Genomic DNA, 24,748 nt, shown 5'->3' with positions numbered 1-24,748 from the left:
ATTTGCCTTTACTTTCAGACAATGGGAAAAACTAATCTTGCAGATATAAATGCCCAACTGTAATTTCGAATTATGTTAATGGATGACTCAGAGAGAATGTATTCTCTCATCTCCAGGTAAACGGGTTTTTACATCCCAGAACTTTGCTGGAAAAAAAAAATACTCCTGGCATAGAAACTGAGCATGAAGATGCATGAGTTTACCTTAAATTACTTAATTTGGACAGTATTAGATGTCAAACTGGGCTAACACAGGGCTTGATGGTTTTTAGCACAGAACATTGGCTGATGTGTTGATGGTACCACTATGACTTAGCACCAAGACTGGAAAGGCAACCAGAGGTTACTCAAAGACATATGGAGCCTGAAGTAATTAACTGAAGACAAGAGTACATGGGAATGAACAGAATACACAAAACTGTGGAAAACACAGTGTTGTAGCTGTTTGGACAGGTCTTTCTGAATTATCCAGAGGAGTCTAATGTCTGGAAGGCAGAGGTGAAATTTAAAGCCATCTTAATTCTGTGCTAAGCTTCAGTGTGCAACAGCAAAAGCTTCCAGCGAGGAGGTGGCAGCAGTAGGCAGCTGTGGCATCCAGAAACAGATTCTTTCACACATGAGGGGGTAAGAGCAGAAGAATTCCTGGTATAACACTAAGGGTGTTGTAGTACCAAGGAAATTCTGAAAACAGAATTAGACTTACTAACAGCATAACGTGGAACTTCAGTTTTATGTCTTATATTCAACACCACATAACCTAAAATACTAAGCGTAAAAAAAAATCCATCAACTTCAAATCTTAGTAATCTGAATAATATATCAGGGAAAGAAGTCTATTAATGGAAAGTTAAAGTTCATCTTTAAAATAATGACACAAACTCATCAAGGGCATAAACATCATCTAGAAAGTGACTTTTAGTACAACGGCAGATCCGAGGCTCCACAGGGAGATGTCAGATTCTCTCATAGAAAAATAAGTAGCTTGTCAAAGGCAAAGATCAGTGTCCTTGAAAATATTTTCATTTAGCTCATCTGCTGTTTCCTGCTTTGCTATATAGTTCAGTAAAACTAAAATCACTTTCCCCAGTCCCTATACAGTGAAGCAGACTTCGCTTGCTTTCAAAAGACACTGTGACACATGGGCTTGTTATGCATTTATGCATAAAATGCACTTCACAGTTTATTTAGATATTTTATGATAGATAGAGTATGTCACTGAACATTTCAGAAATATTTACAACTCAGTCAAAGCTACTTGTAAAGTGATTAATAATATAAAGAAAATGTTCTCCTGAGTGCTTTCCACATAGCTTATACCTTCAGCTTATACCTGAAAAACATATACCTAGTCCTATGGGACAGAGAAAGTGCTTCTAAATTCACACAGATTTGAAAAAGCAGATCTAGCATAGGCACAGGTAATCCAAATATCTCTTGCTGTTTCACTACAGGTTTCTTTTGCTGACCCACCAGTGTGCTAGAATACCTATACACAATTACTTGCCCTTAGATTTAGAAATACAAAGTGCGTGAAGCTATCCAGCTGAACTCTTTACTGAATTACCCTAAGGATGTACCGGGTTTATTCCTAACTCTGTGCTTTTCTAATTTTATACCCTAACTATTAACTATTACTAGTTACTAACTAGTAACTATTGAATGAAAGTCTAATGTCCGTCATTTGTAGGTCATTTGGCATCTAAAAGTTTCATCCAGAGCACAGCTTTGTTTCCATGGCACAAACTACTAACAATGTGAAAATTTTCTAGGAGATTTGGTCTAAGGCAATGCATATTCAGTGCAATAACTCATCATGTCAACATCTACTGCATATATAGCAGTAGACTTTAGTAGTAGGAAACACCTAACAAACTACATGTGCTCAACATTCTAGTTTCAAAGATGCAGAGATTACTAGCTTTTTGGGTCAGAAAGGATGCCTCCACAGACATTTAGCCTGACACAGATATTAAAAAAAAAAAACTTGCTTTGTAACGAGGGCTGGCTGATTCTTTCATTATTTATTTTTATTGCTCCATTCAGGATTCAAACAAAACAGCAAAGAAGTCTTAGTCTAAACTCTCCCCTACCAGCATCCGACAGTGGCAGGCAGCATGGAGTTCTTTCTGTTGCCTTCTTTTTTTCATGTTTTGCAACCACCCAGCTATGATAGCTAAGAGCTTAGATAGCTAAGCTTTAAGATAAAATAAGGAATGCTGTGCTGGAATCCTTCCTGGCACAATAATATTTCTCCCAATTTGCTAACTGTCACATTTGGAGAGATATAGTCTGACTAGAACTGAATCAAATATTTGCAATAAAAACTAAAGCTACAGCTTTCTGATATTTTACATACCAAAGGCCAGACTAGGCTTTCTGAACAGAAGACTGATTTGATAAATAGTTTGGATAAGCATAATATGGGCCAATTTAAAATTCTTGCTCTGAAAGTCTGAGAAAGCTTGAAACTACAAATAGTTGCAAGTCTTCAGTGCAGTATTATTGCTTTAGCACTACGAGTTTCTATTTTACCTAAGATTTTCACACTGTATTGAACTTGAAAGTTAAATAAAAATTACATGACCAGAAATGAAAAAAAAACAAACATTTTAATTCTAAAAAGATACTCTTTTTGTGCCCTAAGAATGCTCTTCTATGATTTGTTCCTGTGCAGTCTGGCTTTGGCACATTCCTAGTTGAGAAATATGATCAAGAAAAATAGACTGTTTTTCAAAGAGATAAATTCCATCTCCAGTAAATTTTGGATAATATTTCAGTGTTGTTTGTGTTGTTTTCCATGTGCCAGTAGACACACAAAAAAAACCAAAGGATTTTCCACATAAAATACTCCACACATACTTAGCACTGTATCCACTCCCATTAAATATCTACTAGAAAGCAGAATCAGAAGCCTTCTGTTTTCAGGAACTACATAAATTATAACTTCTTCATCAAGCTGCTGAATATTTTGTCTTAAATTAACACTTTACTCCAGAAGCTTGATACACAGCATAACTGAAGGCTCGGAAACAAAATATGAAGAGGCTGTAGCTGAACAGGATTTGTGTCAGGTCTGGCAGCACTGCAGTCTGGAAACTTGCAGTCATCCTACAGATTAAATGCAGTGCTCACAGTGAGAAAATATCCAGAAAAGGATGAGGTAGGTTCTAGCTAGAAACATTTGGAGACACAAATCTGCTCTATAATAATATTCCTGGGAAAATATTTATTAAAAAAAAAAAAAAAAAATCTGATACCTCATCTCAATTGCCTCACTTTAGTATATTTTTCCCCAGAATATTTTAAAAAATTTGCATCCCTCTTTTCTTCCCATTTTCTCCTCAAAAATGTGGGAATCGAAAATAAAAGAGAAAAGGGAGGCAAGGAGGAGAAGTGAAAACTGATTTTCTCTCAATCTACAGACATGCAAGCTTTCAGTATGTGTTGAGGTTTACTTTATTGATTGATACCTTGATCCAATCCGTCTTTCACTCACTGCAGCAGTTTGGAAAAGAAGTAAACCGACTCACTACGGCTTTCTCCCTCCAAACAAAGCATCTCAGGAACATGTTCTGCCTTCCAAATGTAGCCCACAAGCCCGCCTTTCAGGTAGCAGGAGGGCTGCCCAAGCCAATATCCCTGACTTGAGGGATGTGCTCCTGCCCTGCAAGCATGCACTGGGCTCGCACCTGTCTCTCAGGCAAACCTGAGCTTGAGGGCAGTCTTCGAGGGAATATAGGATTAGGTCTGCACTCAGGAAGCATGTCCAGCATCCATAAGCCTGTTCTTTAGCTAGGAAGCAACAGCAACATAACAATGCTTGAATTCATGAATTATGGGACCAAGATTTATTTACAAGCCAAGAAAATACTGCAGCTCAGTTACATTCTGCTTTCTCTTCAAAACAGGAACCATCATACCTGCAGTTTAAGCCGAAGACAGAAATTTACCTAAATTCATATTGATTCATACAATTCAAACACATACTCATCATTCATTCAATCACTATACTAATGATTTAAATGACTGAAACTTCACACTTTCTGAAAGCTCAGTTATAATGAAACAGAAATGCTGAGTGTTTCTCTATTCTAAATCAAGCAAATAGCAAAATAGTTCTTTATGGCCAGGCTGGATCAGGCCCTGGATAACCTGATCTAGCTGTGCATATCCCTGTTCATTGCAGGGGAGTTGGACTAAGTGACCTTTAAATATCCCTTCCAAATCTAAGGATTCTATAGGAAATTCTACTCATATTTTGATGCATTCCAGTTCTCTATGTGAATCACAAGAATTAAGATACTACCTTTTGTTCTGTCTGTGATAGTCAATAGAAGAAAGGCATTTCTTTCAACAGCTAGGCTCTTTAGAATATCACAAGCGAGTTAAGCTTAACATGTGCTATCTAGCATTTACAATGGAGAAAGAGGGTCTCCACAGCTGTAGAATAATGACACTGATCCCAAATATTTCTTTAACTAGCTAGGACTAACACTTGTTGTCATATCAATCAAATAAATCAATCAAATATTTTAAAAAGCATTTTCATTAAAAAAAACCTTCAATGCCACTCAGTTCCGCCCAGCATCATTATTTCAGGTTTAAAAGTAATACACATTACTTACCGTCATAGGAAAAGACTTGAAAAACCTTAATTTATCTGAAAATTCCTGCAGGAAAAATATGAGTTCATGCTTTTGAAGTTGATGGGCAAAACTTCAGTAGCATGAATAAGAAGGGGGGAAAAAAAAAAACCAAACATGATAGAAAAAAATTACTTATTGATTTTTGCATAATGGAAACTGACTGGAATCTGTAGAAATTATTTTAAGCATTCTCTCTTTTTTCTATATCTATAATGTAAAATTTTCATTACTTAATGGAAAATATGAACATTCTACAGTGTCATTCTACAGAGATGAGACTAAATTTTACAGAGCAATTCCAACCATTCACAGGTAGAGAAAGTATTTTACAAGGAATATACAAGGTGCCCCATGAAACAAAGCAAACAAACAAAACAAACCTGTTATATGTAGTCCTACATATCATAGCTTATGACATTCATCCTTAAATTTGTCAGATCAAGAAAGAAGTCTTCAATCAACGAAGTAATAAACAGGTGCGTACTTAGGTTTGAGCTCACACAACAATTATCAGGACTATACATTGGATTATAGCCAGGTTTGTACCAACCACTTTGTGGGTCAAGGACCTCGATTTGTGGGTGACAGTCTCTGAACACCTAACACAATAAGCTACTAGAGGATTGATGGCCCGAACCACAAAGACTGCTTACACAAACCTTGTCAAAGCATGCTGTAAAACCTGAGAATTTTCATAAGACAGAATTTTCATCCAAGTTTCTGTGAAGTTTCACAGAGCCATATAGTAACTTTGTTTCAGGCTGGTAAGAGACATAGCATAGATGACTTTGTGCTATCCTCCTCAGAGCTAAGATGACTTCAGGAAGGCCTAAATGCTTACAGCCCCTATTTCCTCAGCTGGGCAATACATTTTTCTAAAAGAAAACATGAATTAAGCAAAGCCTGTACTCAAAAGGACCCTCAAACTCTACAAGAAGCACAGTGTGTGTGACTGAATAGCAGCTGAAAAGTCACATAGCTTGGAAGACTGCAAGTAGGGTATTACTAAGGCTCACAGGGATTTGCTCATCCTCAGGAAACCAGCCTAAAAATAATACTGAATGAAAAGGATGATGAGAAAGATGAATCCTCCCAGGGTTGAGCTACCTATAGGAATCGATCTACCGTGATACACAAGAACAGCTAGGCTCAGTTCTCAGGCTGAATGGCCTTGAACCGTTTATTACAAGAGGGTGGCTCTGTGCATGCTGCCTACTGAGGACCATCCCTAGCCCACAGTAACTCCTAAGCCACAAAGATAAAGTCTTAGGGAAAATACTAACTGGCCCACACTCAAAGCATAGCAGGGATCACTTTACCAACTTACTAGAGCAGACAGTCAAATAGCATCCTGGCACTGTTTAATTTAATAATTTAGAAATAGCCTCTTTGTCTTTCTGACCTGTTTAAAAGCAAGTACGCTGCTCACGTTTCTTCTGTTTTGTTTCTCGGAATACACAGGACCAGATTTACTGTGAAGAATTTGTGTGTTTGTGTGGTGGATCCTAGTCACAGGTGATGCTTTAACAGTCCCTCTAACACAAACAATATTTCTCAGCTGTCAGCATACATTTATTTGTTAGATTCATAATCTTGTTGCACAGTAAACTTCTCTATCAGGTAAGTGGCAAACTTCCAGAATTTCAGAGTTCAGATTTTGTTTGGAAAAGTATTCAGAAGTGTGGATATTCATCTACAGTTTATGCAGATCATTTGAACTCTTTGAAACTGCAAAAGCAGGCAGAGAATTTCACAGCATTATAACTTATAACTTTTCCAAGTTTAGCAAAAAATTCCAGCACTGTGTGCAAGTGGACTGGAAAAAACATACATATTTATTGTAAAATGAAGGAAAGGAAGGAAGGAAAGGTAGGAAAGGAAAAGAGTGAAGGAAGGAAAGGAAGGGAATGTAGGGAAAAAAGGGAAGGACTCATAACTTCCACATGCAAACATAGATGCTTCTTTCACTAATGTTAAGAACTTCAAAATCTGATTCAAAACCAATATTTTAATGTGCTATTTTTGTTGGTTTTAGGGAGACATGAACACTTTCAAAAGAATTTGTTTTCATTCCAACACAGAATGAAAACAAATGCTGAAACCTTGAAAGTTGCCCTGAATTTAAACCATCATCTTTGCTTAGTTTAATAAAAGAACTCTTCACTCCTTTGTCAGGCCTCACCTGCTGGTTAATTTCAGTGCTCAAAAGCAACTGGCCCAAAAGCAGTCTTAATCTGAGGATTTCCTCTACTCTCTCAGGAGAACGTTTGATTGGACTACCAAAAGTATCAATACTAAGACTGAAGCAGCTACTAGGTCAGTGGATCATTTCTTCCTTCTCTAAAACTTGTTTTCACAGCTTGAAATATTTCTAATGATCACAGTGTCTGATTCATGAAAGTACAATATGCATTTGTTACTAGCAATATTTAAGCTATCTGAGGTGTCTAATTCCAAGTCTACAATTGTACTGACATGCTACACATTAATAAATACATTGAAAATTAGTATTTCTCCAAATGCTGGCAGAAGAAACTGCCAGAATTACAGGATACACTTTGGATAGGGCAATTAAAGGCACCCCTACAGAAAAGAAAAAAAAAATTTGCAGATGGCATTATCAACCTGTTAAGAAAAAAACAGTAAAGAAAAACACTTTGAAAAACTCATTTCTGCTGAAGTGTATAATGTGCTAAATACATATATACAATGAACAGAAACAAAGCTCACAATAATTCTCTCTGTCGTTCATAAGTGTAACAAAAACTTTGGCTCAGATAGCATCGTTATGTTATCCTTGTCCACATAAGTAAATAGATCCATCAGCTAATACAAGGGCTTATTATGAAAGGGCTGAAAAATGACCACAGTGTTTCATCTAGGCAGAAGATGAGACTGAATGTCTCTTTGAAACAGTCTTGATGCTTCAGAGGCTTGCTGGAGCTAATGAAGAGAGACCATGTGGAAAATTGCCTCCTAAGGGTTGAATCTGTGTGGTCCCTGGGGTTTTATTCTCCCTCCCACCTCTCCTTTGTGGATGGAGAGAAAGGGAAAGTAAATCTTTATGAGTGCTGCTATTCTTACATTTTAAAAGATCATTGTGTGCACTTCAGTAAGGAACTATGTCATGTATCTCTTGCATGACAACTGAGGTCTCTAGCACCAGCTTACTATAAAAGTGAAAAGGTTAACCTGTGGAAAGTGAAAGCGTTGGAGAGCTGGAGCACCAGGATCATGTGTTGCAAAATTTCTGCAAAGGGAAGATAGAAGTAAAAGAGAAGATGTAGATAGACACAGCTTGTGAGGGCTCTAAGCACCACAAACCATGTAATTAATTTTTTCCAAGTTACAACCTGAAGGTTCACACAACTTTCTGTTACATAGAAAAAAACCCTGCAATTTCTTCTCACTTTCACTGGGGGGGGATTATATTTTGAAGCAAACCAACACAACAGCAACCATTTGGACTTTATTTTACTTTTTCCTGGGCAAATTATAACATTTAGAAAACATGTAGCGGAATTCAACTCTTTCTAACTCAAAATGGCAAACTGCAATAGAAAAGCAACTTCAGAAGGTAACAATCTTGAGAATTACTCTGAGGTTGACCTAATGATTTATTATAGTGTAAAGATGTGAGGGAATCATATTTTTGCTGAGGGATGAAGATTAATTTTTGTATCACATTTCTATAGAATCAACAAGACAAATTGCAATCTATTTGCTTTCAGACAACTCTTAAAGTACAGTGCTCTTAGTTCTCAATATTCATTAAATTTCAAAAGCTACTTTGCCTACTATTTTGCATTATGATCAAAGGAAAATATTGGAAAGTTTAGATTTGCTCACCTTTGCAGTTGCCCCGATAGGCAATTTCCAGCTGAGGATCTTTGCATTTTGCTCGTTGAAATTCACACCGGGACAAGAAAGTTCTTCCATCAGATGCACAAAGTGATTTCTGAGGAGAACCAGCACAGTCCAGGCTGCATTCTCTGTCTTTGTCTTGATCCACCCTCAAAAACTAGAAAAAAATAATAATAATAACAATCAATGCTGTTGGAATACTATTCTCATGTGAAAACTGCTCCATGATCCCCTCCTCCAGGGAATACATGCAAATATTACCCAAAAATGAAAGAAAAGCTTTGTCTTTTTTGCCTATTCAAATAATAGTGTATTCAATGTATATGAGGTTGTTCAACTTCTGTTATAAGATGGCAATGACTGCAATATTTCTGTAACATAGAATAAAAACACTATCACAGTTAGGGAATCTATGAATCCTCCTTTAACTATTGTGAAGCTGAAAACAGTGTCTTGGATGCTCTAGACCAAAAAAATGTTGGTAGCAGAAACATTTTTCACCAGTAAAAAATGAGACAGCAATGTATAATTTTCAAATTTATTTGCTGTGGATTAACTAGCTTATAATAACAGGCTGAAGAGTCTATTCTAAGGATCTAAGTAACATTTTTTTCACCCAATCCTTTTGTAAAAATATTTCTATAATATGTCCAATTGACTCAGTTCAGGAGGCCTGAGGAGAACATGAGCAAAGTATGAGAACCATATGAAATGCAACAGATCACATTCAGAATGTGAAGATTCTTCAACGAAGCAAAAAATTCAGAAACACTGTATAGATACATTTGTATTTGTGTGCAAGCTTGCTTATAAAAACATAAGCCAAAACTGAAGAGGGAAATGCTGTAGACAGTATAGACACAACTGTGTCTCAGCTGCTATTCCAAAGAGTCTCAAAATGGGCCAGAAGAAAAGACAAAATCTGAAATGGGCCATGGACTGTCCACTATGTCTCTACTCAAGTAATTTTATTCAATTTCTTGCCAACAACAAAAAGTTCTGATTGCTCCATTAAGTACTGTCCGACCTATGATGTGGATCACCTACATCTGCAGTTTCCCAGGATTTTTCCAGCCCTGGCATGGGTTTTCCATGAGGTGTAGTCCCTCAGAAGTGTTCCTGCATTAGTTTGGTTAATCCATGGACTACAATACTAATTTTTTTTTGGACTGGTATAGGGCGGTTAAGCATCCTTGCACACAGGAAAGCCCTGCAAGCCCTTTGCTACTCAAATTCTTTCTGCTCTGCTCATTACAACCCAGGTTTCTCCTTTCTGAGAAATTCAACCTTATCTTCTTTAGAAGACAGTGATTGAGTATTTGCTGATAGAAGTAATTAACATTGGCCACATTTTGAATTTCAGCAAACACTCTCCCCTGCATAGTTCTGCCACAGAGCAATACTAAAATCTCCTGGATGCTCAGCGGACTGGTCCTGGCAGTGAAGCACGCTTTAGTTGGACTAGATGATCTTAGTGGTCTTTCCCAACCTTACATGACTCTATGATTCTAAACTACAGACACAGCCAACAGAGTTTGGTGTCCTCTTGGTACTGTGAGGAGGAGGAGCTACACACCCTGGAACATACTGCCAAAAGCCAAATCATTTCTAATGCTGCTGCATGCAATACAGGAACAAAGATAGAATGTTATCCTCTGAAAGGCTGGAATGAGGACTGAAGTGAAACCACCAAGTCCTCAGAAGAATTTTTCTATCATTTTGTTGTTTCTCAATAAACACAAAGATATGCAAGTCATAGAGCTAACAGAAAATAATAATTCCCCCAAGCATAATGAAGCATAATGCAATGGATCTGAGAAAAATTCTTCATTCATTGCTTTTATCAGTGCCGTTTCACCATCATAAACTTTAGGTATGGAAATTCTGGAATTCAGATTACAAATGAAGCCCACTAGAAGGAAACTTTCAAACGAAAGAAAAGGATGACAAAGAGTAGCATTTGAGCAGCAAAGAGTAGCTCAAGCTAATAAATTCACAAAACTGTTTCTACATGTAGTTTCCCTGCATTTATTACTAAAAACATGTATAAGGAGAGTCATAAAATTCCGTAATTTTTGTACTTGAACTGTGGTCTGTTTGCATTTCCAACCACTTAATCTGAGGAAATACAGACGTCTTTCTGATGACTATGCTTGAGAATGGAGAGACAATCTCAGTGGTATCACTTTAAAATAATAACATGGTTGAAATTTTTTATCTTTTAGTGGCACAGTAATACAAAAAGAAAAGCTTCCTTTTCCTGATATTTTTAAGCATTTCTTCATTTTTAACCATAATTATTTTCAGAAGGAAATTGCTCACAAATTACACACAAATTTCAAATCCACCTTCCTCAAATTTAGCTATAAGTCTTCAGAAAGAGATGTTCCTATATCCTCTATTCAAAACATTTTGCAGATCCATTTCGCTGACAGGAATTAACAATTAGCTGAATAGAGTGGGAAGATGACTGAAGTCATGTTTCTCTATGTGCAAAATGAGCAACAGTGAAGACCACGCCTCTGCCCAATCTCGAAACGATGGTGCTCTCCTGGCAGGTGTCCTCATGAGCTGCAGGGAGGCATGATGAGGTCCTCAAAGCTTCCCTCTCTTGCCTAAGTCAGGCTGTTAGAAGGGGCAGTCTTGAAGACATCTGCAGGACTCTGGGGTTAGGCCTAGTCAGGACTATGAATAGCACTTTTCAAGGACATAGGCTGCATGGAGCCTCTATCAGAGGGACTGGATCCAGTTCACTGCTCTGCCTCAGGCATTCCAAGTGGATTTAGTGATGGCAAGTCAAACAATCACCCTTCTCCTATTTTGTGAAGTAAAGAGCAGAGTACAGCCTTTCACTGTTCGTAAGACTACTCCTCCATCTCTGTAATGGCTAGAAACTTTGCCATTGTTAACTTATCCTCAGCAACATCTCTGTTGGGCAAATTATTATTTTTCAGGAGTATAGGAAGACTTCGTGACCAACAAAATATCATGTGGCAGATCAGGGAACTGAACCCAGGCCTCAGGAAAAAAAGAAATCATGGAGAGAAACAGTCTAGTTTCTGTTCTATTTTCCTCTCAGACTTTCCTCGTCTTTTCTGTTCTGAGCTGATGCAGAAGTTTAGATGGGTATGCCTGATGTGGACAAACCACAGCGACACAGTGGACAGAAAATCCCCTTAATTGTCTGAGGAACAAAATCCATTCCCTTGAGAACGTGATAGTTTACAGATAAAGTTATATTTTAAAGGGCATTTATCCAAAGAGTTTTATTTAAGTATTTTATTATTTCAAAGCCTTGGAGAAGATTAGGGTAAATTATGGGTTCAAGAATATTCTAGCAACCTGGAAAAACAGAGGATGAAGATATACCCAGGAGACAAAACCACTTGAATAGCTTGTTAGTTAGCCAAACCTCACTGGAGAATTTGGGTTGTACATCTACAACAATTTCCACCAAGTTAGCGTAACTGACAAATTTAAGAGCAGGAAGGACAAAAAGGCAAGTAACTTCTAGAAAATATAGCATATGAGAGAGCCTAGGAAACGTACTTTGAATAAATAAATAAGGAAAAGAAGATAAAACCTGCGACTGAAAATTGGAAAATATTCCATTGTTATCTTTACTACAGCAGCATATATAGCCAAAAGAGTAGATAAATGTGTCAAAGCTAGTAGAGACACTGAAATATGCAAGGGATAAGAGATTTGCCATATCCTTAGATAGGAAGAAGCAGTCAGTGACATAGAAACTGGAATCACACTGATGTACATCTTAGAGTTATTGCATCATTCTTCTTCCTTAAAGGAGGAGAGTTCAGAAAGAGAGAAAGATGGTTTGAAACATGAGTCAGTGTTGCTTATCCTGAATTCTGGCTCTTCTATCTCTAAGTTCATTTAGCAAACAAATTTGTTATTGTAAAAGACAAGATTCACAGAAAGACAAGCTTAAAGTAATATTTTTGTTACTTGCTGGTAGCAACCAAGATGAAGGCAACAACAGTGGAACAACCTGAGCTGGAACTATTCTGAACACTCAGCAAAAAATAAACAATTATGACTAAACCGTATTTGAATGCAAATAGTTTTCAGAGAGGCATTCCTGCCCCTAATAGCACAGAAAGCAGCCTAGTCAAATTTCAGAAAATTGTTTTCAACAATAAATTTCAGCTTATGCTACAGACTACCAAGTGCGACTCCTTTACTGGAGTTAGCACTTACTTGTCCCCTGCTTTGCATTTTAATATAATCAAATATTTTTATGGTCTCCAATTTATTTTAGCATTTCAATGCATTATATTTTACAGTAACTGTAAATGATAGCTCAAGGGGCTATTATTCTACAATAGGCACTGCTTTAAATTCACACACAGTATTTCCAAGAAGAAAGGATAATGGGAATATATCAGAAGACTTTTTGATTATTAAGTTTACCTCAGCTGATAAGACTAAAATTCACTATAAACTATATGTATCTACTTAACAGATATGACCATAGATAAAATATTATTACAGTCATGTGTTTCATGAAATTTTCCTTCTTTGTCACACATACCAAAGGCTCTTAGTACTGTTAGAAATGAGTTCCCTCTATTCAACCACTAGTGTCAGTGTGATTTCATCCTTCAGATACTTCAGTCTGATAACACTAAAATCATCAAATTATTTAGTTGTAGATACCTGAAACCTTCCTTTTGTTGGGGAAAATTATTTATACCATTTTGTATTCTGCTTTGCTTTACCTTTCTGCCTTGTTCTTGACATTGGTCACACATCCAGGCTGTGGACAATCAGGATATTTTTTTCTTCAACCACAAGCAATATGCTGCAGTCCACAAGCCAGTTTTTCCAGTAGTCCAAGAGTAGGCATCAGATTGTTTCTTTATTGTGCCATTAAGCAGTTTATCAAAATAACATCCATAAAATTATTCACTACGCACAGCATAACCTGCATCTTCTCTTTGTCTTACACTATTCAGTTTTATGCAGGGATTTGGTTTCATTCCCTCTGGTATATATTCGGACTCCTCACCACTTTTACGGAAAAAAAAAAAAAAAAAAAAAAAGTCTTCATATGAAAATGAACCACATGCATATTTATATGTTTCCAGAACTGGGATGCCACCATCTACAGTACAGAGCAACTCTTTCTACTAAGCACATCATATAGCATGCCATAAGAAAAAGAGGCACAAGGCTGAAAAGTCAGTACCGTATACATCTACAGGCCAAAAGACCAGTACCAGAAAGCAGAAGAATAAAGACCCAGGAGACAAGGGGAATGGTTTTAAACTGAGACAGGGAAGGCTTATATTAGATATTAGGAGGACATTTTTCACACAGAGGGTGGTGATGCGCTGGAACAGGTTGCCCAAGGACGTTGTGGATGCCCAGTCCCTGGAGGCATTCAAGGCCAGGCTGGATGTGACTCTGGGCAGCCTAGTCTGGTGGTTGGTGACACAACCTGTGACAGGGAGATTGAAACTGAATGATCATTATGGTCCTTTTCAACCCAGGCCATTCTATGATTCCATGATTCTATGACCAGTGTTACCATTTCAATACAGGAGCACAGACATGAGGAAAAGCTGCCGAGAGATGCACATAGGCTGAAATATAAAAATTAGTTATTGAACTTGACTCGCAGCCTTTTAAATAGTAATGTTAAGCACTGCCGCACCCATGATAGAGTGCACAGCTGTGAATTGTCTTTGGTCAGAAGGCATTGTCTGATTTTAATCTGAGTAAGACAAAACAGTATACCCTCAACTTCTATTTTTTCTTTTTAAATCCATTTATTTTTTAATTTGGAATGGTCACTCTAATAAAGCCTATTCACAGTTCTGTAGTGATGTCCTTAGCACAATGGTAGATGCATGCATCTACCTAGCTCAAAGCAAGCTACTCTCAACTTATTTTTACTTTGCCTTAATATAAATTTCCTGCTTTTTTTTCCTGTCTGTGGAGAGAAACTCCATTCTCTTCTATGAAATCAGCTTGGGGCCTGTAGATTAGGAGAAAGAAAGTGTATGGATTCAGATGGTCATTCATCAGTTTTCAGCCCTTATTCAACTTACAAAACCCTTCAATAGCCAGAGGACAGCTGTACCCTCCAACAACACTAGGTACTCAAACATACTGACAAGTATGAGGTATGTATTGATACTTTTTGTGGATTCCTTATAACTGATTTACAAAACCTCCCCTCCAACTGAGTGAAAACTACTGTTCCACAGCCTAAGATGAAGTTCAGATCAGCTTGTATAATGAAGTGAAGAGCACTTCAAGTTGGGGGATTGGGTTGAAAAGTCCTGATAAACGAGCAGAAGAGAAAGGATGGATGCTAGACATTACGGTTTTATTTGGAATAGACCAGTGCTAGACTATTGCATTGAGAGGCAATTTCTTTATCCTGCATCTGGTTACTGTAAGATGTTAAATAGAATGATCTGACTTGCCTGCTGCTGGCATGGGAGGTCTGTGAACAAACTTTGGAGCAGTGTGCTATAAAGTGGCTCTGCACTCAAGGCTTTGTGCTGTTGAAAAAAATGTGCTGAACTGCAGTGATTTATGTAGCCATGCTGTTTTTGTCTGATAGCTGTCTGAAGGGCAGATGTGGAAACCTCCAAGCTAGGAATATTTTGTTCCCTCTGAGCTCATCTACAATGGGAAAATGAGTTAGACAATAGTAATAGATATGCATATATATGTATATGCATGTATCTGTATATACACACTTCGTTGTGTATACATATCCACACATGCCGACTATAATATGTAAAGTGATATCATTGTTTTTGCTTGAAATATGCATCTGAATATTTAAATAAAAACATGCTTACAGAGCACGTACCCAGCTAGACTGTCTCAGTTAATCCGCTTTAAAAAAACACCACTCATTTTTCAAGATTACCTCATCACTCTCACTAAGAATGAAGCAGAAGGTACATTTACAGAACAAACCTTACTCTCACCTCAACGTCATGCTAAAGCATTCCATCGCAGTCCTGAAATCAGTGGAAAGTCTAAGATCTTGTTTTCCTTATTACTGAGGACTTCAATTTACCATACGACACACTCAAAACAATAACTTTTTAAATGCTGTACTCAACCTATCTTTCATAGATTAGCTTACCTCATACTGAGCCAATGAAGCAAAACAGTCCTTCATAACTGTTTCAGGACAAAGCCAAGAGCTGCCTACTGCAAACTGTGACCTCCTTCTTTGTCCAGACATACAGGACATCACCATCAAATTAAAGCTTGCACAGAAGAATTTAAGCAGAAAGGTATCACGTATGTGACTAATCAGATAATATAATGTTCAGTTAGAATGTGTACATTTCTGCTATTACACAAGGCAAGGCTACTTGCACTTGTAACAGAGAACCTCATTAAAACACCTGTGTGTCTTTTCTCCGTGGTAGAGGTTTGATGAGAAGGGCTTAAGGCTTCAAAAATAATGTTTAGCATAGGTCTCCAAGAGCCACCTGAAGAGGATGTGCAGAACAGACAATTCTCTCTAATGTTCCCTGAGACATTGTTTTATTCAAAAGGAGTCTGTTAAACCTCTGAATGCAGATCCCTCACTTTACCTCATTATTTTTCATGAGCTTCTTTGTATGTAATTTACCACATCAAACCTCCTGCCATATAAACTGTAGCAAAGATGGTTGAAAACACCAGCTAGAGCATGCAGTTTCACTGAGTGGGAAGATGGGCTTGGGTTTTATGAGCGTTTTTTTTGTTGTTGTTGTTGGGTTGTTGGTGGTGGTGGTGGTTGGGTTTTTTTTGTGAAGCACTCATGGGTCTGTGCCCAAAGTCAGCTCCAAATTACCACCCAATTAGGGCAGTGTTTTGCTTTACTCTCAGTCCCTGAAGTGTAGTGGAGTTCTTGGAGACTCACATCTGCTGATTATGAAAACACGATAAACTACACTATCATTTTGTTACAAACAGCACAGAAAACTGGTTGTTAAACAGGATTGTGCTTGATTGACACGCTTGGCTTTAGCATATTATTTTTTTAAGCATTGTTTTAACAAGTATTTTGTTAAGTGTGCTTTACTATTTTGTTAAGTGTGCTTTACTGTGTTGTGTTTATGAATAGAGGGTGGGTCGGAATGTCAGAACATCAATCAGTTATTTCTGTTATTGCTTCACAAATGATTAAAAGAGGCAAAACATGTCAATTCTATATCCATGTAAACTAGAAATGATTGAGCTGGAATTAACTCAGACTGACAAGTTCTTTTCTACTCTGAAAAAAGATGGACATTAATTTATGCAATCAAAATTTGCAGTGCAGTGGACAAACCACAGTAACACAGTGCAATTGCAGTCCCAAATTCCACCTTTACTCTCTCACCAGAAAAGCTCCTCCAAACAGCTTAAAGAGATTTTGGGCGATCTTGGTGGCCCCTTCTTATCTACTATGAAGGAAATATTTTTGCAAGGCAGGGAAGAGAAGAGCTACAAACAATTCAAAGAACGACTGGGAGAGGAGGAGAGAGTGAACTTTGTAAGGGTTCAAAAGTGCCAGTTCAGTAGATTTTTCTTCTATTTATTATACTTTTGATCAAAATTTAACTGAATTACTTTACTCTGAATCTCTAGATACTTAGAGGAGGGTCCCAAAGAGCTTTCTGTGTTGTTTAAGCACTCTGAGTATCGTATACCTGGAAACGTGAAGAAACACTGTAAGAAAGAGGGCTCCAAACTTTTTTTTTTCCCCTCCATTTGGTTTTGTTTTGAAAAGATACTTTAGGATAGTGCAATCATACCCCTTGAAGGACTATTTACCTGAATAGTTTAATTCTAGGATCTGATTCCATCACTATTAAGGTAAATGCACAGACTTCAATAGGAGCAGGCTCAGGTTCAAGAGTAGCACTCAGTCCTGATGAACTATCCTTTCAGAAGGACCTTTCACTGTGTCACTTGAATGCTTCTATAACACCGTCTTTGGAAACACAAAGCACTCCCTTTACATGAATCATGCCAAAAGTTGCAAAGTTTAAGCAACAGAACCAACGCTAAAAAATGAACCAAGGATCTTGATTTTCAAGGCATGATAAATATTGACAGTGACACTAAAACACCCGTTATCTGACTACATTCATTCTCTAAGATTAGGAGTCTTCTGTATTCCACTAAAACACTCACTCTTGTTAACTGAGACCATTGTATTCACCATAGATTAAAATAGCCCATGCATTTAATACTGAAGATACCTAGCAGTAACACAAGGCTACAACAGCAAAGACAAATAGACTGCATTATTTTGCCCCAAAAATAGTTTACTTGGCTCTTTGTGGATAAAAAAAAAATCTTCCTGTTTTTCCTCCTATAATTAATCATAGCCCCAGTTTAAGGTAAATAATTGGTTTCTTTCATACCGCATCATCAAAACAATTGAAAATCATATTGAAACTCTGATAGACCAGCCATACATTAGCCTGCTGTATGCACTGCCTGAAAAATGAACTGTACATTGGAATGGAAAACATGATTTTTTTAAAGTACAGTGCTGAAAGCAGCACTGTTTAAGATATAGTAATAAAAAAAATTATTAAAAAAAACCAGAACTGCTATTAGAAAAGTGGTGTTCTTTGCACATATGTTCAACTGGAGAGATTACAGTCTTTGCATTTCTTCAGCAAATATATAGATACTGTTTCTTGTTTCCAGAGGCACTGGTGTCTTTGGTTTTGAAGTATTTTCAGTTAAGTATGGGAGTTCAACAGTCATGTAACACCTACAGATTAACAGAACTTGGGTTACCAGAGACAAAATAATCTACCATTAAATTTATCCTTAAACACAAACTGAAAGAGTTTCAGCTTTGAAGGTATCCTATTCTGCATATATAGCAATCCACTGTTTTTTTCCATGTGCCCTGTGCCCCATGTTCTGCATTTTTCTCAAGTCTCTGGTAAGTTTATGCCCTTCATTCCTGTGGTACTGTTATTAGTAATTTTTTTTTTTTTTTTTTTTTTTTGGCGGCTTGTTCTCATTTAGTTTTTTTTTTGTCAGTTGCCAGAAGTCACACAGGGAGAAAATAAACAGAGAAACAGTGGGATGTATTGTCTATGTATTGAATTATCCTCTAGTTTACTTAAGCTTTTCATGAGTACTGATCCAACTTTCAGAATACAAGTGAACCAGCACAACCATCCAGCTAGTTTACTCACACACAGCTAATCTGCCTGGTTTGTGTCTTTAATAACCACAATTATACTTGGGGAAAAACTGGAACATTTTACTTAATCTCATTCAAAGACTGCTCATATGAAAAATATTTTGGCTTCTAAAGTGTTGAAATGCTATTTTAAAATGCATATAAAATCTAAGCCAGATCAACATTTCTATATTTGAGAAATTTATTTTAGGACTAAAGAATACACACATATACTCCTACAGCGTCTGAGGTAGCTTAAAACAAAACTATGAGCCACGATCCACAATTGAAAATAAGAAACATTTGTCTGAATCTCTGTCTTAGCATTCAGAAATGTCCACATCCACTGGTACAGAACACAGGACATGAGAAACCCTGAAAATCAGCTTTCAGGTGGTCTCAAACTGCATTCTCTAGGGCTGCCATTCTCATGTGATTTTCTTCTGAAATCATGAGAGGGAATCCCTCCCTCCCACCTCACCTTTGCAACCTTCTCTGTGCATACTCAGAAAGACACCAGCTCTCCATACCAGTTCAGCAGCAATTTCAAGTGGATGGGTGTCAGAAAGAAAAATTCATACAAATTCACATAATCAGTGCTCAGGAGGGTTGGTGGAAGATGCACGCAAATTATGTCTGATCAGTAGCCTCTCCTACGTACAGAATCCCCCCCAGGAAAAAAACACTTCTTCCTCACTTCAGATGGTTTGTACTTCTCTCCCTCACATCAAGAAAGTAGTCTAAATGCCCAGTAAATAAATCCATTAGCTTTAGAAATGATTTATCGAAGAAAAAAGGGGCATCCCTTCAACAGCTACAGTGAAACAGTATAGGATGTTGTGATACAGACTGGCAGGGAACAATCTCCCTTTGTGGGGGGACAGAGAGGCTCTGCTAAACAGGGCTTTTCTATATCTGAGTTTCTATGGAACTCTATTTATTGCCTATCGTGATCAGCAGGCAACTGGCCACTCTCCATATGGCTGGTTGCCTTCCCTTCCTAGGGAACTAAAGAACACAGAAGGCATCTCAAATGACGAAGACACAGTATGAGACAATATCACAACTGAACATTTCTTTTTATAATTTAAATCAAGTAAGCAACTGATTCACGCAGTGCAGAAACTTGATAAGACTTCAAAGGTCTAATCCTCAACCTACAAAGCTAACTTGCTGACAATAACTGCAGAGCTCCAATTCTCTTACATTTATCACTGCCACCAGCTTCTTCAGAACAAAGTATTTTGGGAGGAAGGCAAGCAGTAGAACCCGAGAGGTAGATTTTACTCTTGACAAACTGTTGATTTTTAAGATAACAGGTTACTTGATTCAAATACTGTAATCTTCAAAAGGAGAAATCATGATAAAAGCAAATAATTAAATAGTATACATCTGGAATATACCAGAGTTTGACAAGCAAGCCTAATGAGAGAAAACACTTTTTTTAAGGAGAGAAGAACCTGGCTGTGGTTTTCTCAAACCACTGGCAGTTCTACTTCCTCCCAACTTTGGGGTTTTACGGAACTCTATGTTCATTTATGCACTGGGCAAAAACATTTTTTCCTTTAATTCAAAACATTGTTTTGCAAGGCAAGAAGTCATTAGGAAGCCATTTATTTCTAATTGTTACGAGAACTTTTGGAAACAAAAAACTCTCATATATGAAAAACAAAATTGTGTATATCTAGAAGACAGTGGAGGGGTCAACAAACCAGGATACAAAACAGGCAATTCATCAGAACATAAAAGGTTTTTTTTCCAAGTTCTCTGTCACATTGTAAGTGGCTTTGCTTTCTTGGCAGAATGCATTTCCCTTGCTGCTCTTTGTCTTTACACATCAGCTGGCCTGTAGCTTATAAATCTTTCCCAGAAGATTGCCCAGCAGCATCAGAGAAAGTTTAAAAAAAAAAAAAATCAAGTCATGGTGAAGTCATGCTGGCAGTTCATTATTTCTTTCTCTTCTGGACCCATATACATGAGATTTCCCAACAACAAAAAGAATTGCTATGGATAAGAAATCTGACTGAGGAGCATTTGCACCGTCTCCAATTAAAATCAGTGAGTGAGGACCCACCACGTTAGGCACTGCAAAATCTGTAAAACTGAAGATGGCATTCACACATGCTGTACTGTGAGTGACAAATTAACAATAGCAGAGACTACTGCACTCCAGAAGTAAAAACTCAGTGCTCTTTCCAAACGCAGTGGATCTAAGGATAGGAGAAACTCTCATCTATTGACTGACTTCCTTTTTGAGACTTTCTGGGATAGGATGCAATGAGAATCAATTCTCACACTCTCATTACACACTGAAGGAAGCTTAGGTAATATTTGTATTTAAAAAGTCTTCCAACTGCTTCAAAAATACAAAGGAGAGAAGAAATAGAGCTCTAAAGAACACCTATATCATTTTAATTAGATTTTTTCTCTTGCCAAAATGGAAGAGCCAATGCCCAGCAAGATTCAACTCTTCCCAAAAACTCATATAACCAACATATTTCTACAACATAAGGACAAAGATATCTGGAGTCCAAAGTCTTTGATGCAATATTTCTTATTTGCAGCTTCCAGTTGTACTGGAAAAAAGTCACAAGAGCTTATCCTCTCAGATTATTTTAGTTGGGAGCATAATTACTCCATGGTACAGATGTTGCTTCTATGTCCAACAAATTTTTAAAATGTTCAGAATGGCACCTATGAAATATTATTTCACTGTGGACAGTAGCTCCCTGATACTGTCTCACACAGATTACAGCATTTGGAATAATATTTAACAGGCATAACCGCCCCACCAATGCCACATTCTATTCCTCCTCTGTCTACATGCTATATATAATGGAGTCTGTGACCTGGCTCTTGCAAACCATTGCATCTTCTGTTGCTGATGAGATGAAGCATAGCCATAGGTGTTTCTCCATGGTGTGTGATTGCTCCGGAAATCCAGAAGCAACATAGAAATTTGGTTGAAATTAGCTTCAGCATGAGAGGGGGAAAAGAAACAGTGAAGTCCATTTTGGCTCTGTTTTTTTCGTTCGTTTGCTTCTTTGTTTTAAAATGCATTCTGCACCATAGCTCCAGCCACAACTTATTTTAAACTGAATCATTAGTTGATTCTGACACATTTGCCATGGGTTTGGCAATGGCTTAAATTTTGTCTCCCAGGTAAAGATGTTCAGATGTGAAGCTGCCTGAAATGAAGGAGGTACCCAAGTACTACAGATTAATTATAGAAATGACTCAAATTATCCTTGCAGCATTTTCCCACTACTGATAGAATCCGTACAAAAGGATCACACTTAAATACTTCTTTAGGATTCACACATTTCAGGTTTTTTAAAAAAAAAAAAAAAAAAAAAAAAAAACTTAAGTCCTCTGCAGATCCATTCCTTTTCTAAATATATGCTACTTTCATCATAAGAGCATCTCGTTTAATTAATCACTCTTTACAACCTTCCTGTAGGAAGAGAAATTCCAGCAGCATCGGTTTACAGACTGTGAACTAAACTACAGAGATTCAGTAACTTGTCAAATGTTACCAAGGAAGTCTGCAATAACATTAGGAATTAAACTCAAGACTAAAAACCCATTCCTGTTTTTTAATCACAATCATCATCTTTCCAAATGTTCCTTCCTACAAAAAGATTCAGTTATGGCTGAAAAAAGCCCATGCCATTAACAAAGGTTGCAGCAAGAGAAACTGTGTGAATCCATCAAAATTGGCAATTATATTTACTTGTTAAAAACACTTGAGGATACTCTGTAAACAAGATTATGACTCTCTTCGCATCCATTAAAAGCAAATATCTTTGTTGAAGGTCATTCTTAATGGGATTTGGATGATGTTCCAAGAAAAAGCATGGACTGAGTTGTTTGGTTTGCATGCCATTGAGTCTCTATGTTTTGAAAACTAGTGAGGTACTTGTCATTTTTTTGAGCTTTCAAGGTTCATCCTGAATTCAAGGACTTACACAACTATCTTCCATTTCTGAGTCTAGAAGTGTATAGGACAGCAATAAAATACTGAATCTCTAAGATGCATACATCTGCAAAGTTCTTAATAATAATAACAATAATAGAAACAAGCAAAGCACGTCTACCCAAAAATCAGGCAATACTTGTACTCAGGACTGTCACTTCTGCCTGCAATGAACTAACCACAGATGATGCATTTTATCTCTTTGCATTTTTTCAGTTGTCACCCCCCCCCAAAAAAAAAAAAAAAAAAAAAAAAAAAAAAAAAAAAAAAAATCAAACTACCATACTTGTTTGTCTCTGTAAAGCATTTCATAAATCATGAATGAAAGATGCCATATAAGAGCAAAACATTATCTAAGTGCCAAAGCCACAAGATCAGCATTTGAATGAGGCCACAGAGTTGACTTTAACTTTAGTTCTCTGGCTAAGCCTGGATTACTTGCTTTTTCTACAACAGCTTAGCACAGTGCTTATGTGCACTACAGCTCCAGGAACAATTTTCAGTTTTCTGACATTTTCTTGGATGTAGCTATAAATTATAGATACTATGACATCATTCTTAACATATCCATCAAAGCATAAAATAGATGTGTTACATTAATGTTTATGTAGCAATGCAGAATACCTGTAGTAATATAGAACCTCTCAATACAGAAGTCTATTTTATACTGTTTTTCTCAGCAACGTTCCTATCCTTGAATTTTGCCATTAATTTGTCTAAAATCTGTACCACAAAACTTCTCAACAGCAATATCGCAACCAAATTACAAGTTTACCAAGTACTCCAGCCAAGGAGAGTATGTTCCTTAGCATAACTTCATAACTTCTACATCCAAATATTTTAATCTTTTCTTCTCCCAGTTGGAAAGGTAGCAAGGATTATTACAGCAAGGAGTTGAGATCATGATTTATCCACTGCATACCATGCATTTAGTATCAGCACATCTACCAGATAAACTAAATAAATGACAGCAGAAAGTTCTGAATACAGAGCATTTAAATTACGTGCCTTTATTTGCTGCTTTAATAGGGATGCAGCTGTAAACTGGCTAAACTCCTTGCCATCCATGCACTAAAAATTTTATTAACGAAACTAGACTCCGCTTGAAGTTGAGAATGTTTTGTTTCTGTAAAATATTGTTGAACCACACAAGGATCCAAACTTACTAAATATGGAGCAAGAAATGTTTTTGTATACCAATCCAAAATATTCTGTTACTGATTCATTGGTAATTTATGACTGGTTTGGATATAGTTTAACCAACCCTCATTGGTCTGGGGAGGTGAAATGACATGAGTCAGCTGAAATTAATATGATAAAGAACAGCTCATTCTTACTGCTTCAGAAAGTCCAGTCAAAATCCTGGCTCTTTCAGTAGTTTCAACCCTAGTCTTTGAGAAAAAACAAATGCAGAGTCATAGGAATTCTACAATAAATGAAATTTGCTATCTCCTAGTTCAAATGCGGAATAGCCTTATACAGATGGAAACAAAACATGCTTTCACATGCACATAACGCCCAAAGAAATAATAGACCAATGCAGTACTTTTCCACATGGTATTTTTATTAGCTAAACTGCTTCATAAACTGTTACTTGCCCATTACTAAACCTCTTTTCTTCCATGCATTTCTAAGCCTAAAAATCTTGTCAGTTAGGAGATACTCTACATTCTTTTACATAATCCTGTACAAGAATCAAATCAAGATCCTGTTCTTTGGCCATAGTGAAGTCACAACCAGGAAGCATTAAAACCTAATCCTCTGTCACTTCCAGATGTTCCTTTAAAATACAGAAAGATGCTACAAAAAATTTAATTAGTGAATTCTAAGACTATATCAAGCAATCCCTGCAGAAGAAGTACTGAAAAATGAGAGCTTTTAAGCTGAATTTTGAACTACAAAGAGGCAGGTGATTTGGTGCCTCCAATATAAAGGGAATGGATTCAGGAGTTATCTATGCTTAAGTATTCATAAAATTCCAGTAGAGAAAGTTAGCGATAAGAATTGGAGGAACATGGTTCTCAGCAGTGACCAATCTTTTACTTTAAACTTTTAATTCCTAACCAAGATTGCCTCAGTTATCAGT

General features: G+C 37.0%; 1 protein-coding gene across 5 annotated transcripts in view; it reads right to left on the bottom strand.

Moving 5' to 3' along the window:
• Nucleotides 1–24,748, bottom strand: part of SMOC2 (SPARC related modular calcium binding 2) — a 131,252-nt gene that overhangs the window by 78,455 nt on the left and 28,049 nt on the right. For all 5 annotated transcript variants that reach the window (XM_048935772.1, XM_048935771.1, XM_048935773.1 and 2 more), the window contains exon 2: nucleotides 8,495–8,666. In XM_048935772.1, coding sequence (XP_048791729.1) covers nucleotides 8,495–8,666 — 172 coding nt within the window. The remainder of the gene's footprint in view (nucleotides 1–8,494; nucleotides 8,667–24,748) is intronic.

This window comes from Lagopus muta, chromosome 2 (assembly GCF_023343835.1).
Source record: "Lagopus muta isolate bLagMut1 chromosome 2, bLagMut1 primary, whole genome shotgun sequence".
Taxonomy (NCBI): domain Eukaryota; kingdom Metazoa; phylum Chordata; class Aves; order Galliformes; family Phasianidae; genus Lagopus; species Lagopus muta.
Note: the sequence above shows the minus strand (reverse complement) of the source record. Positions and strands in the feature narration are given on the sequence as shown.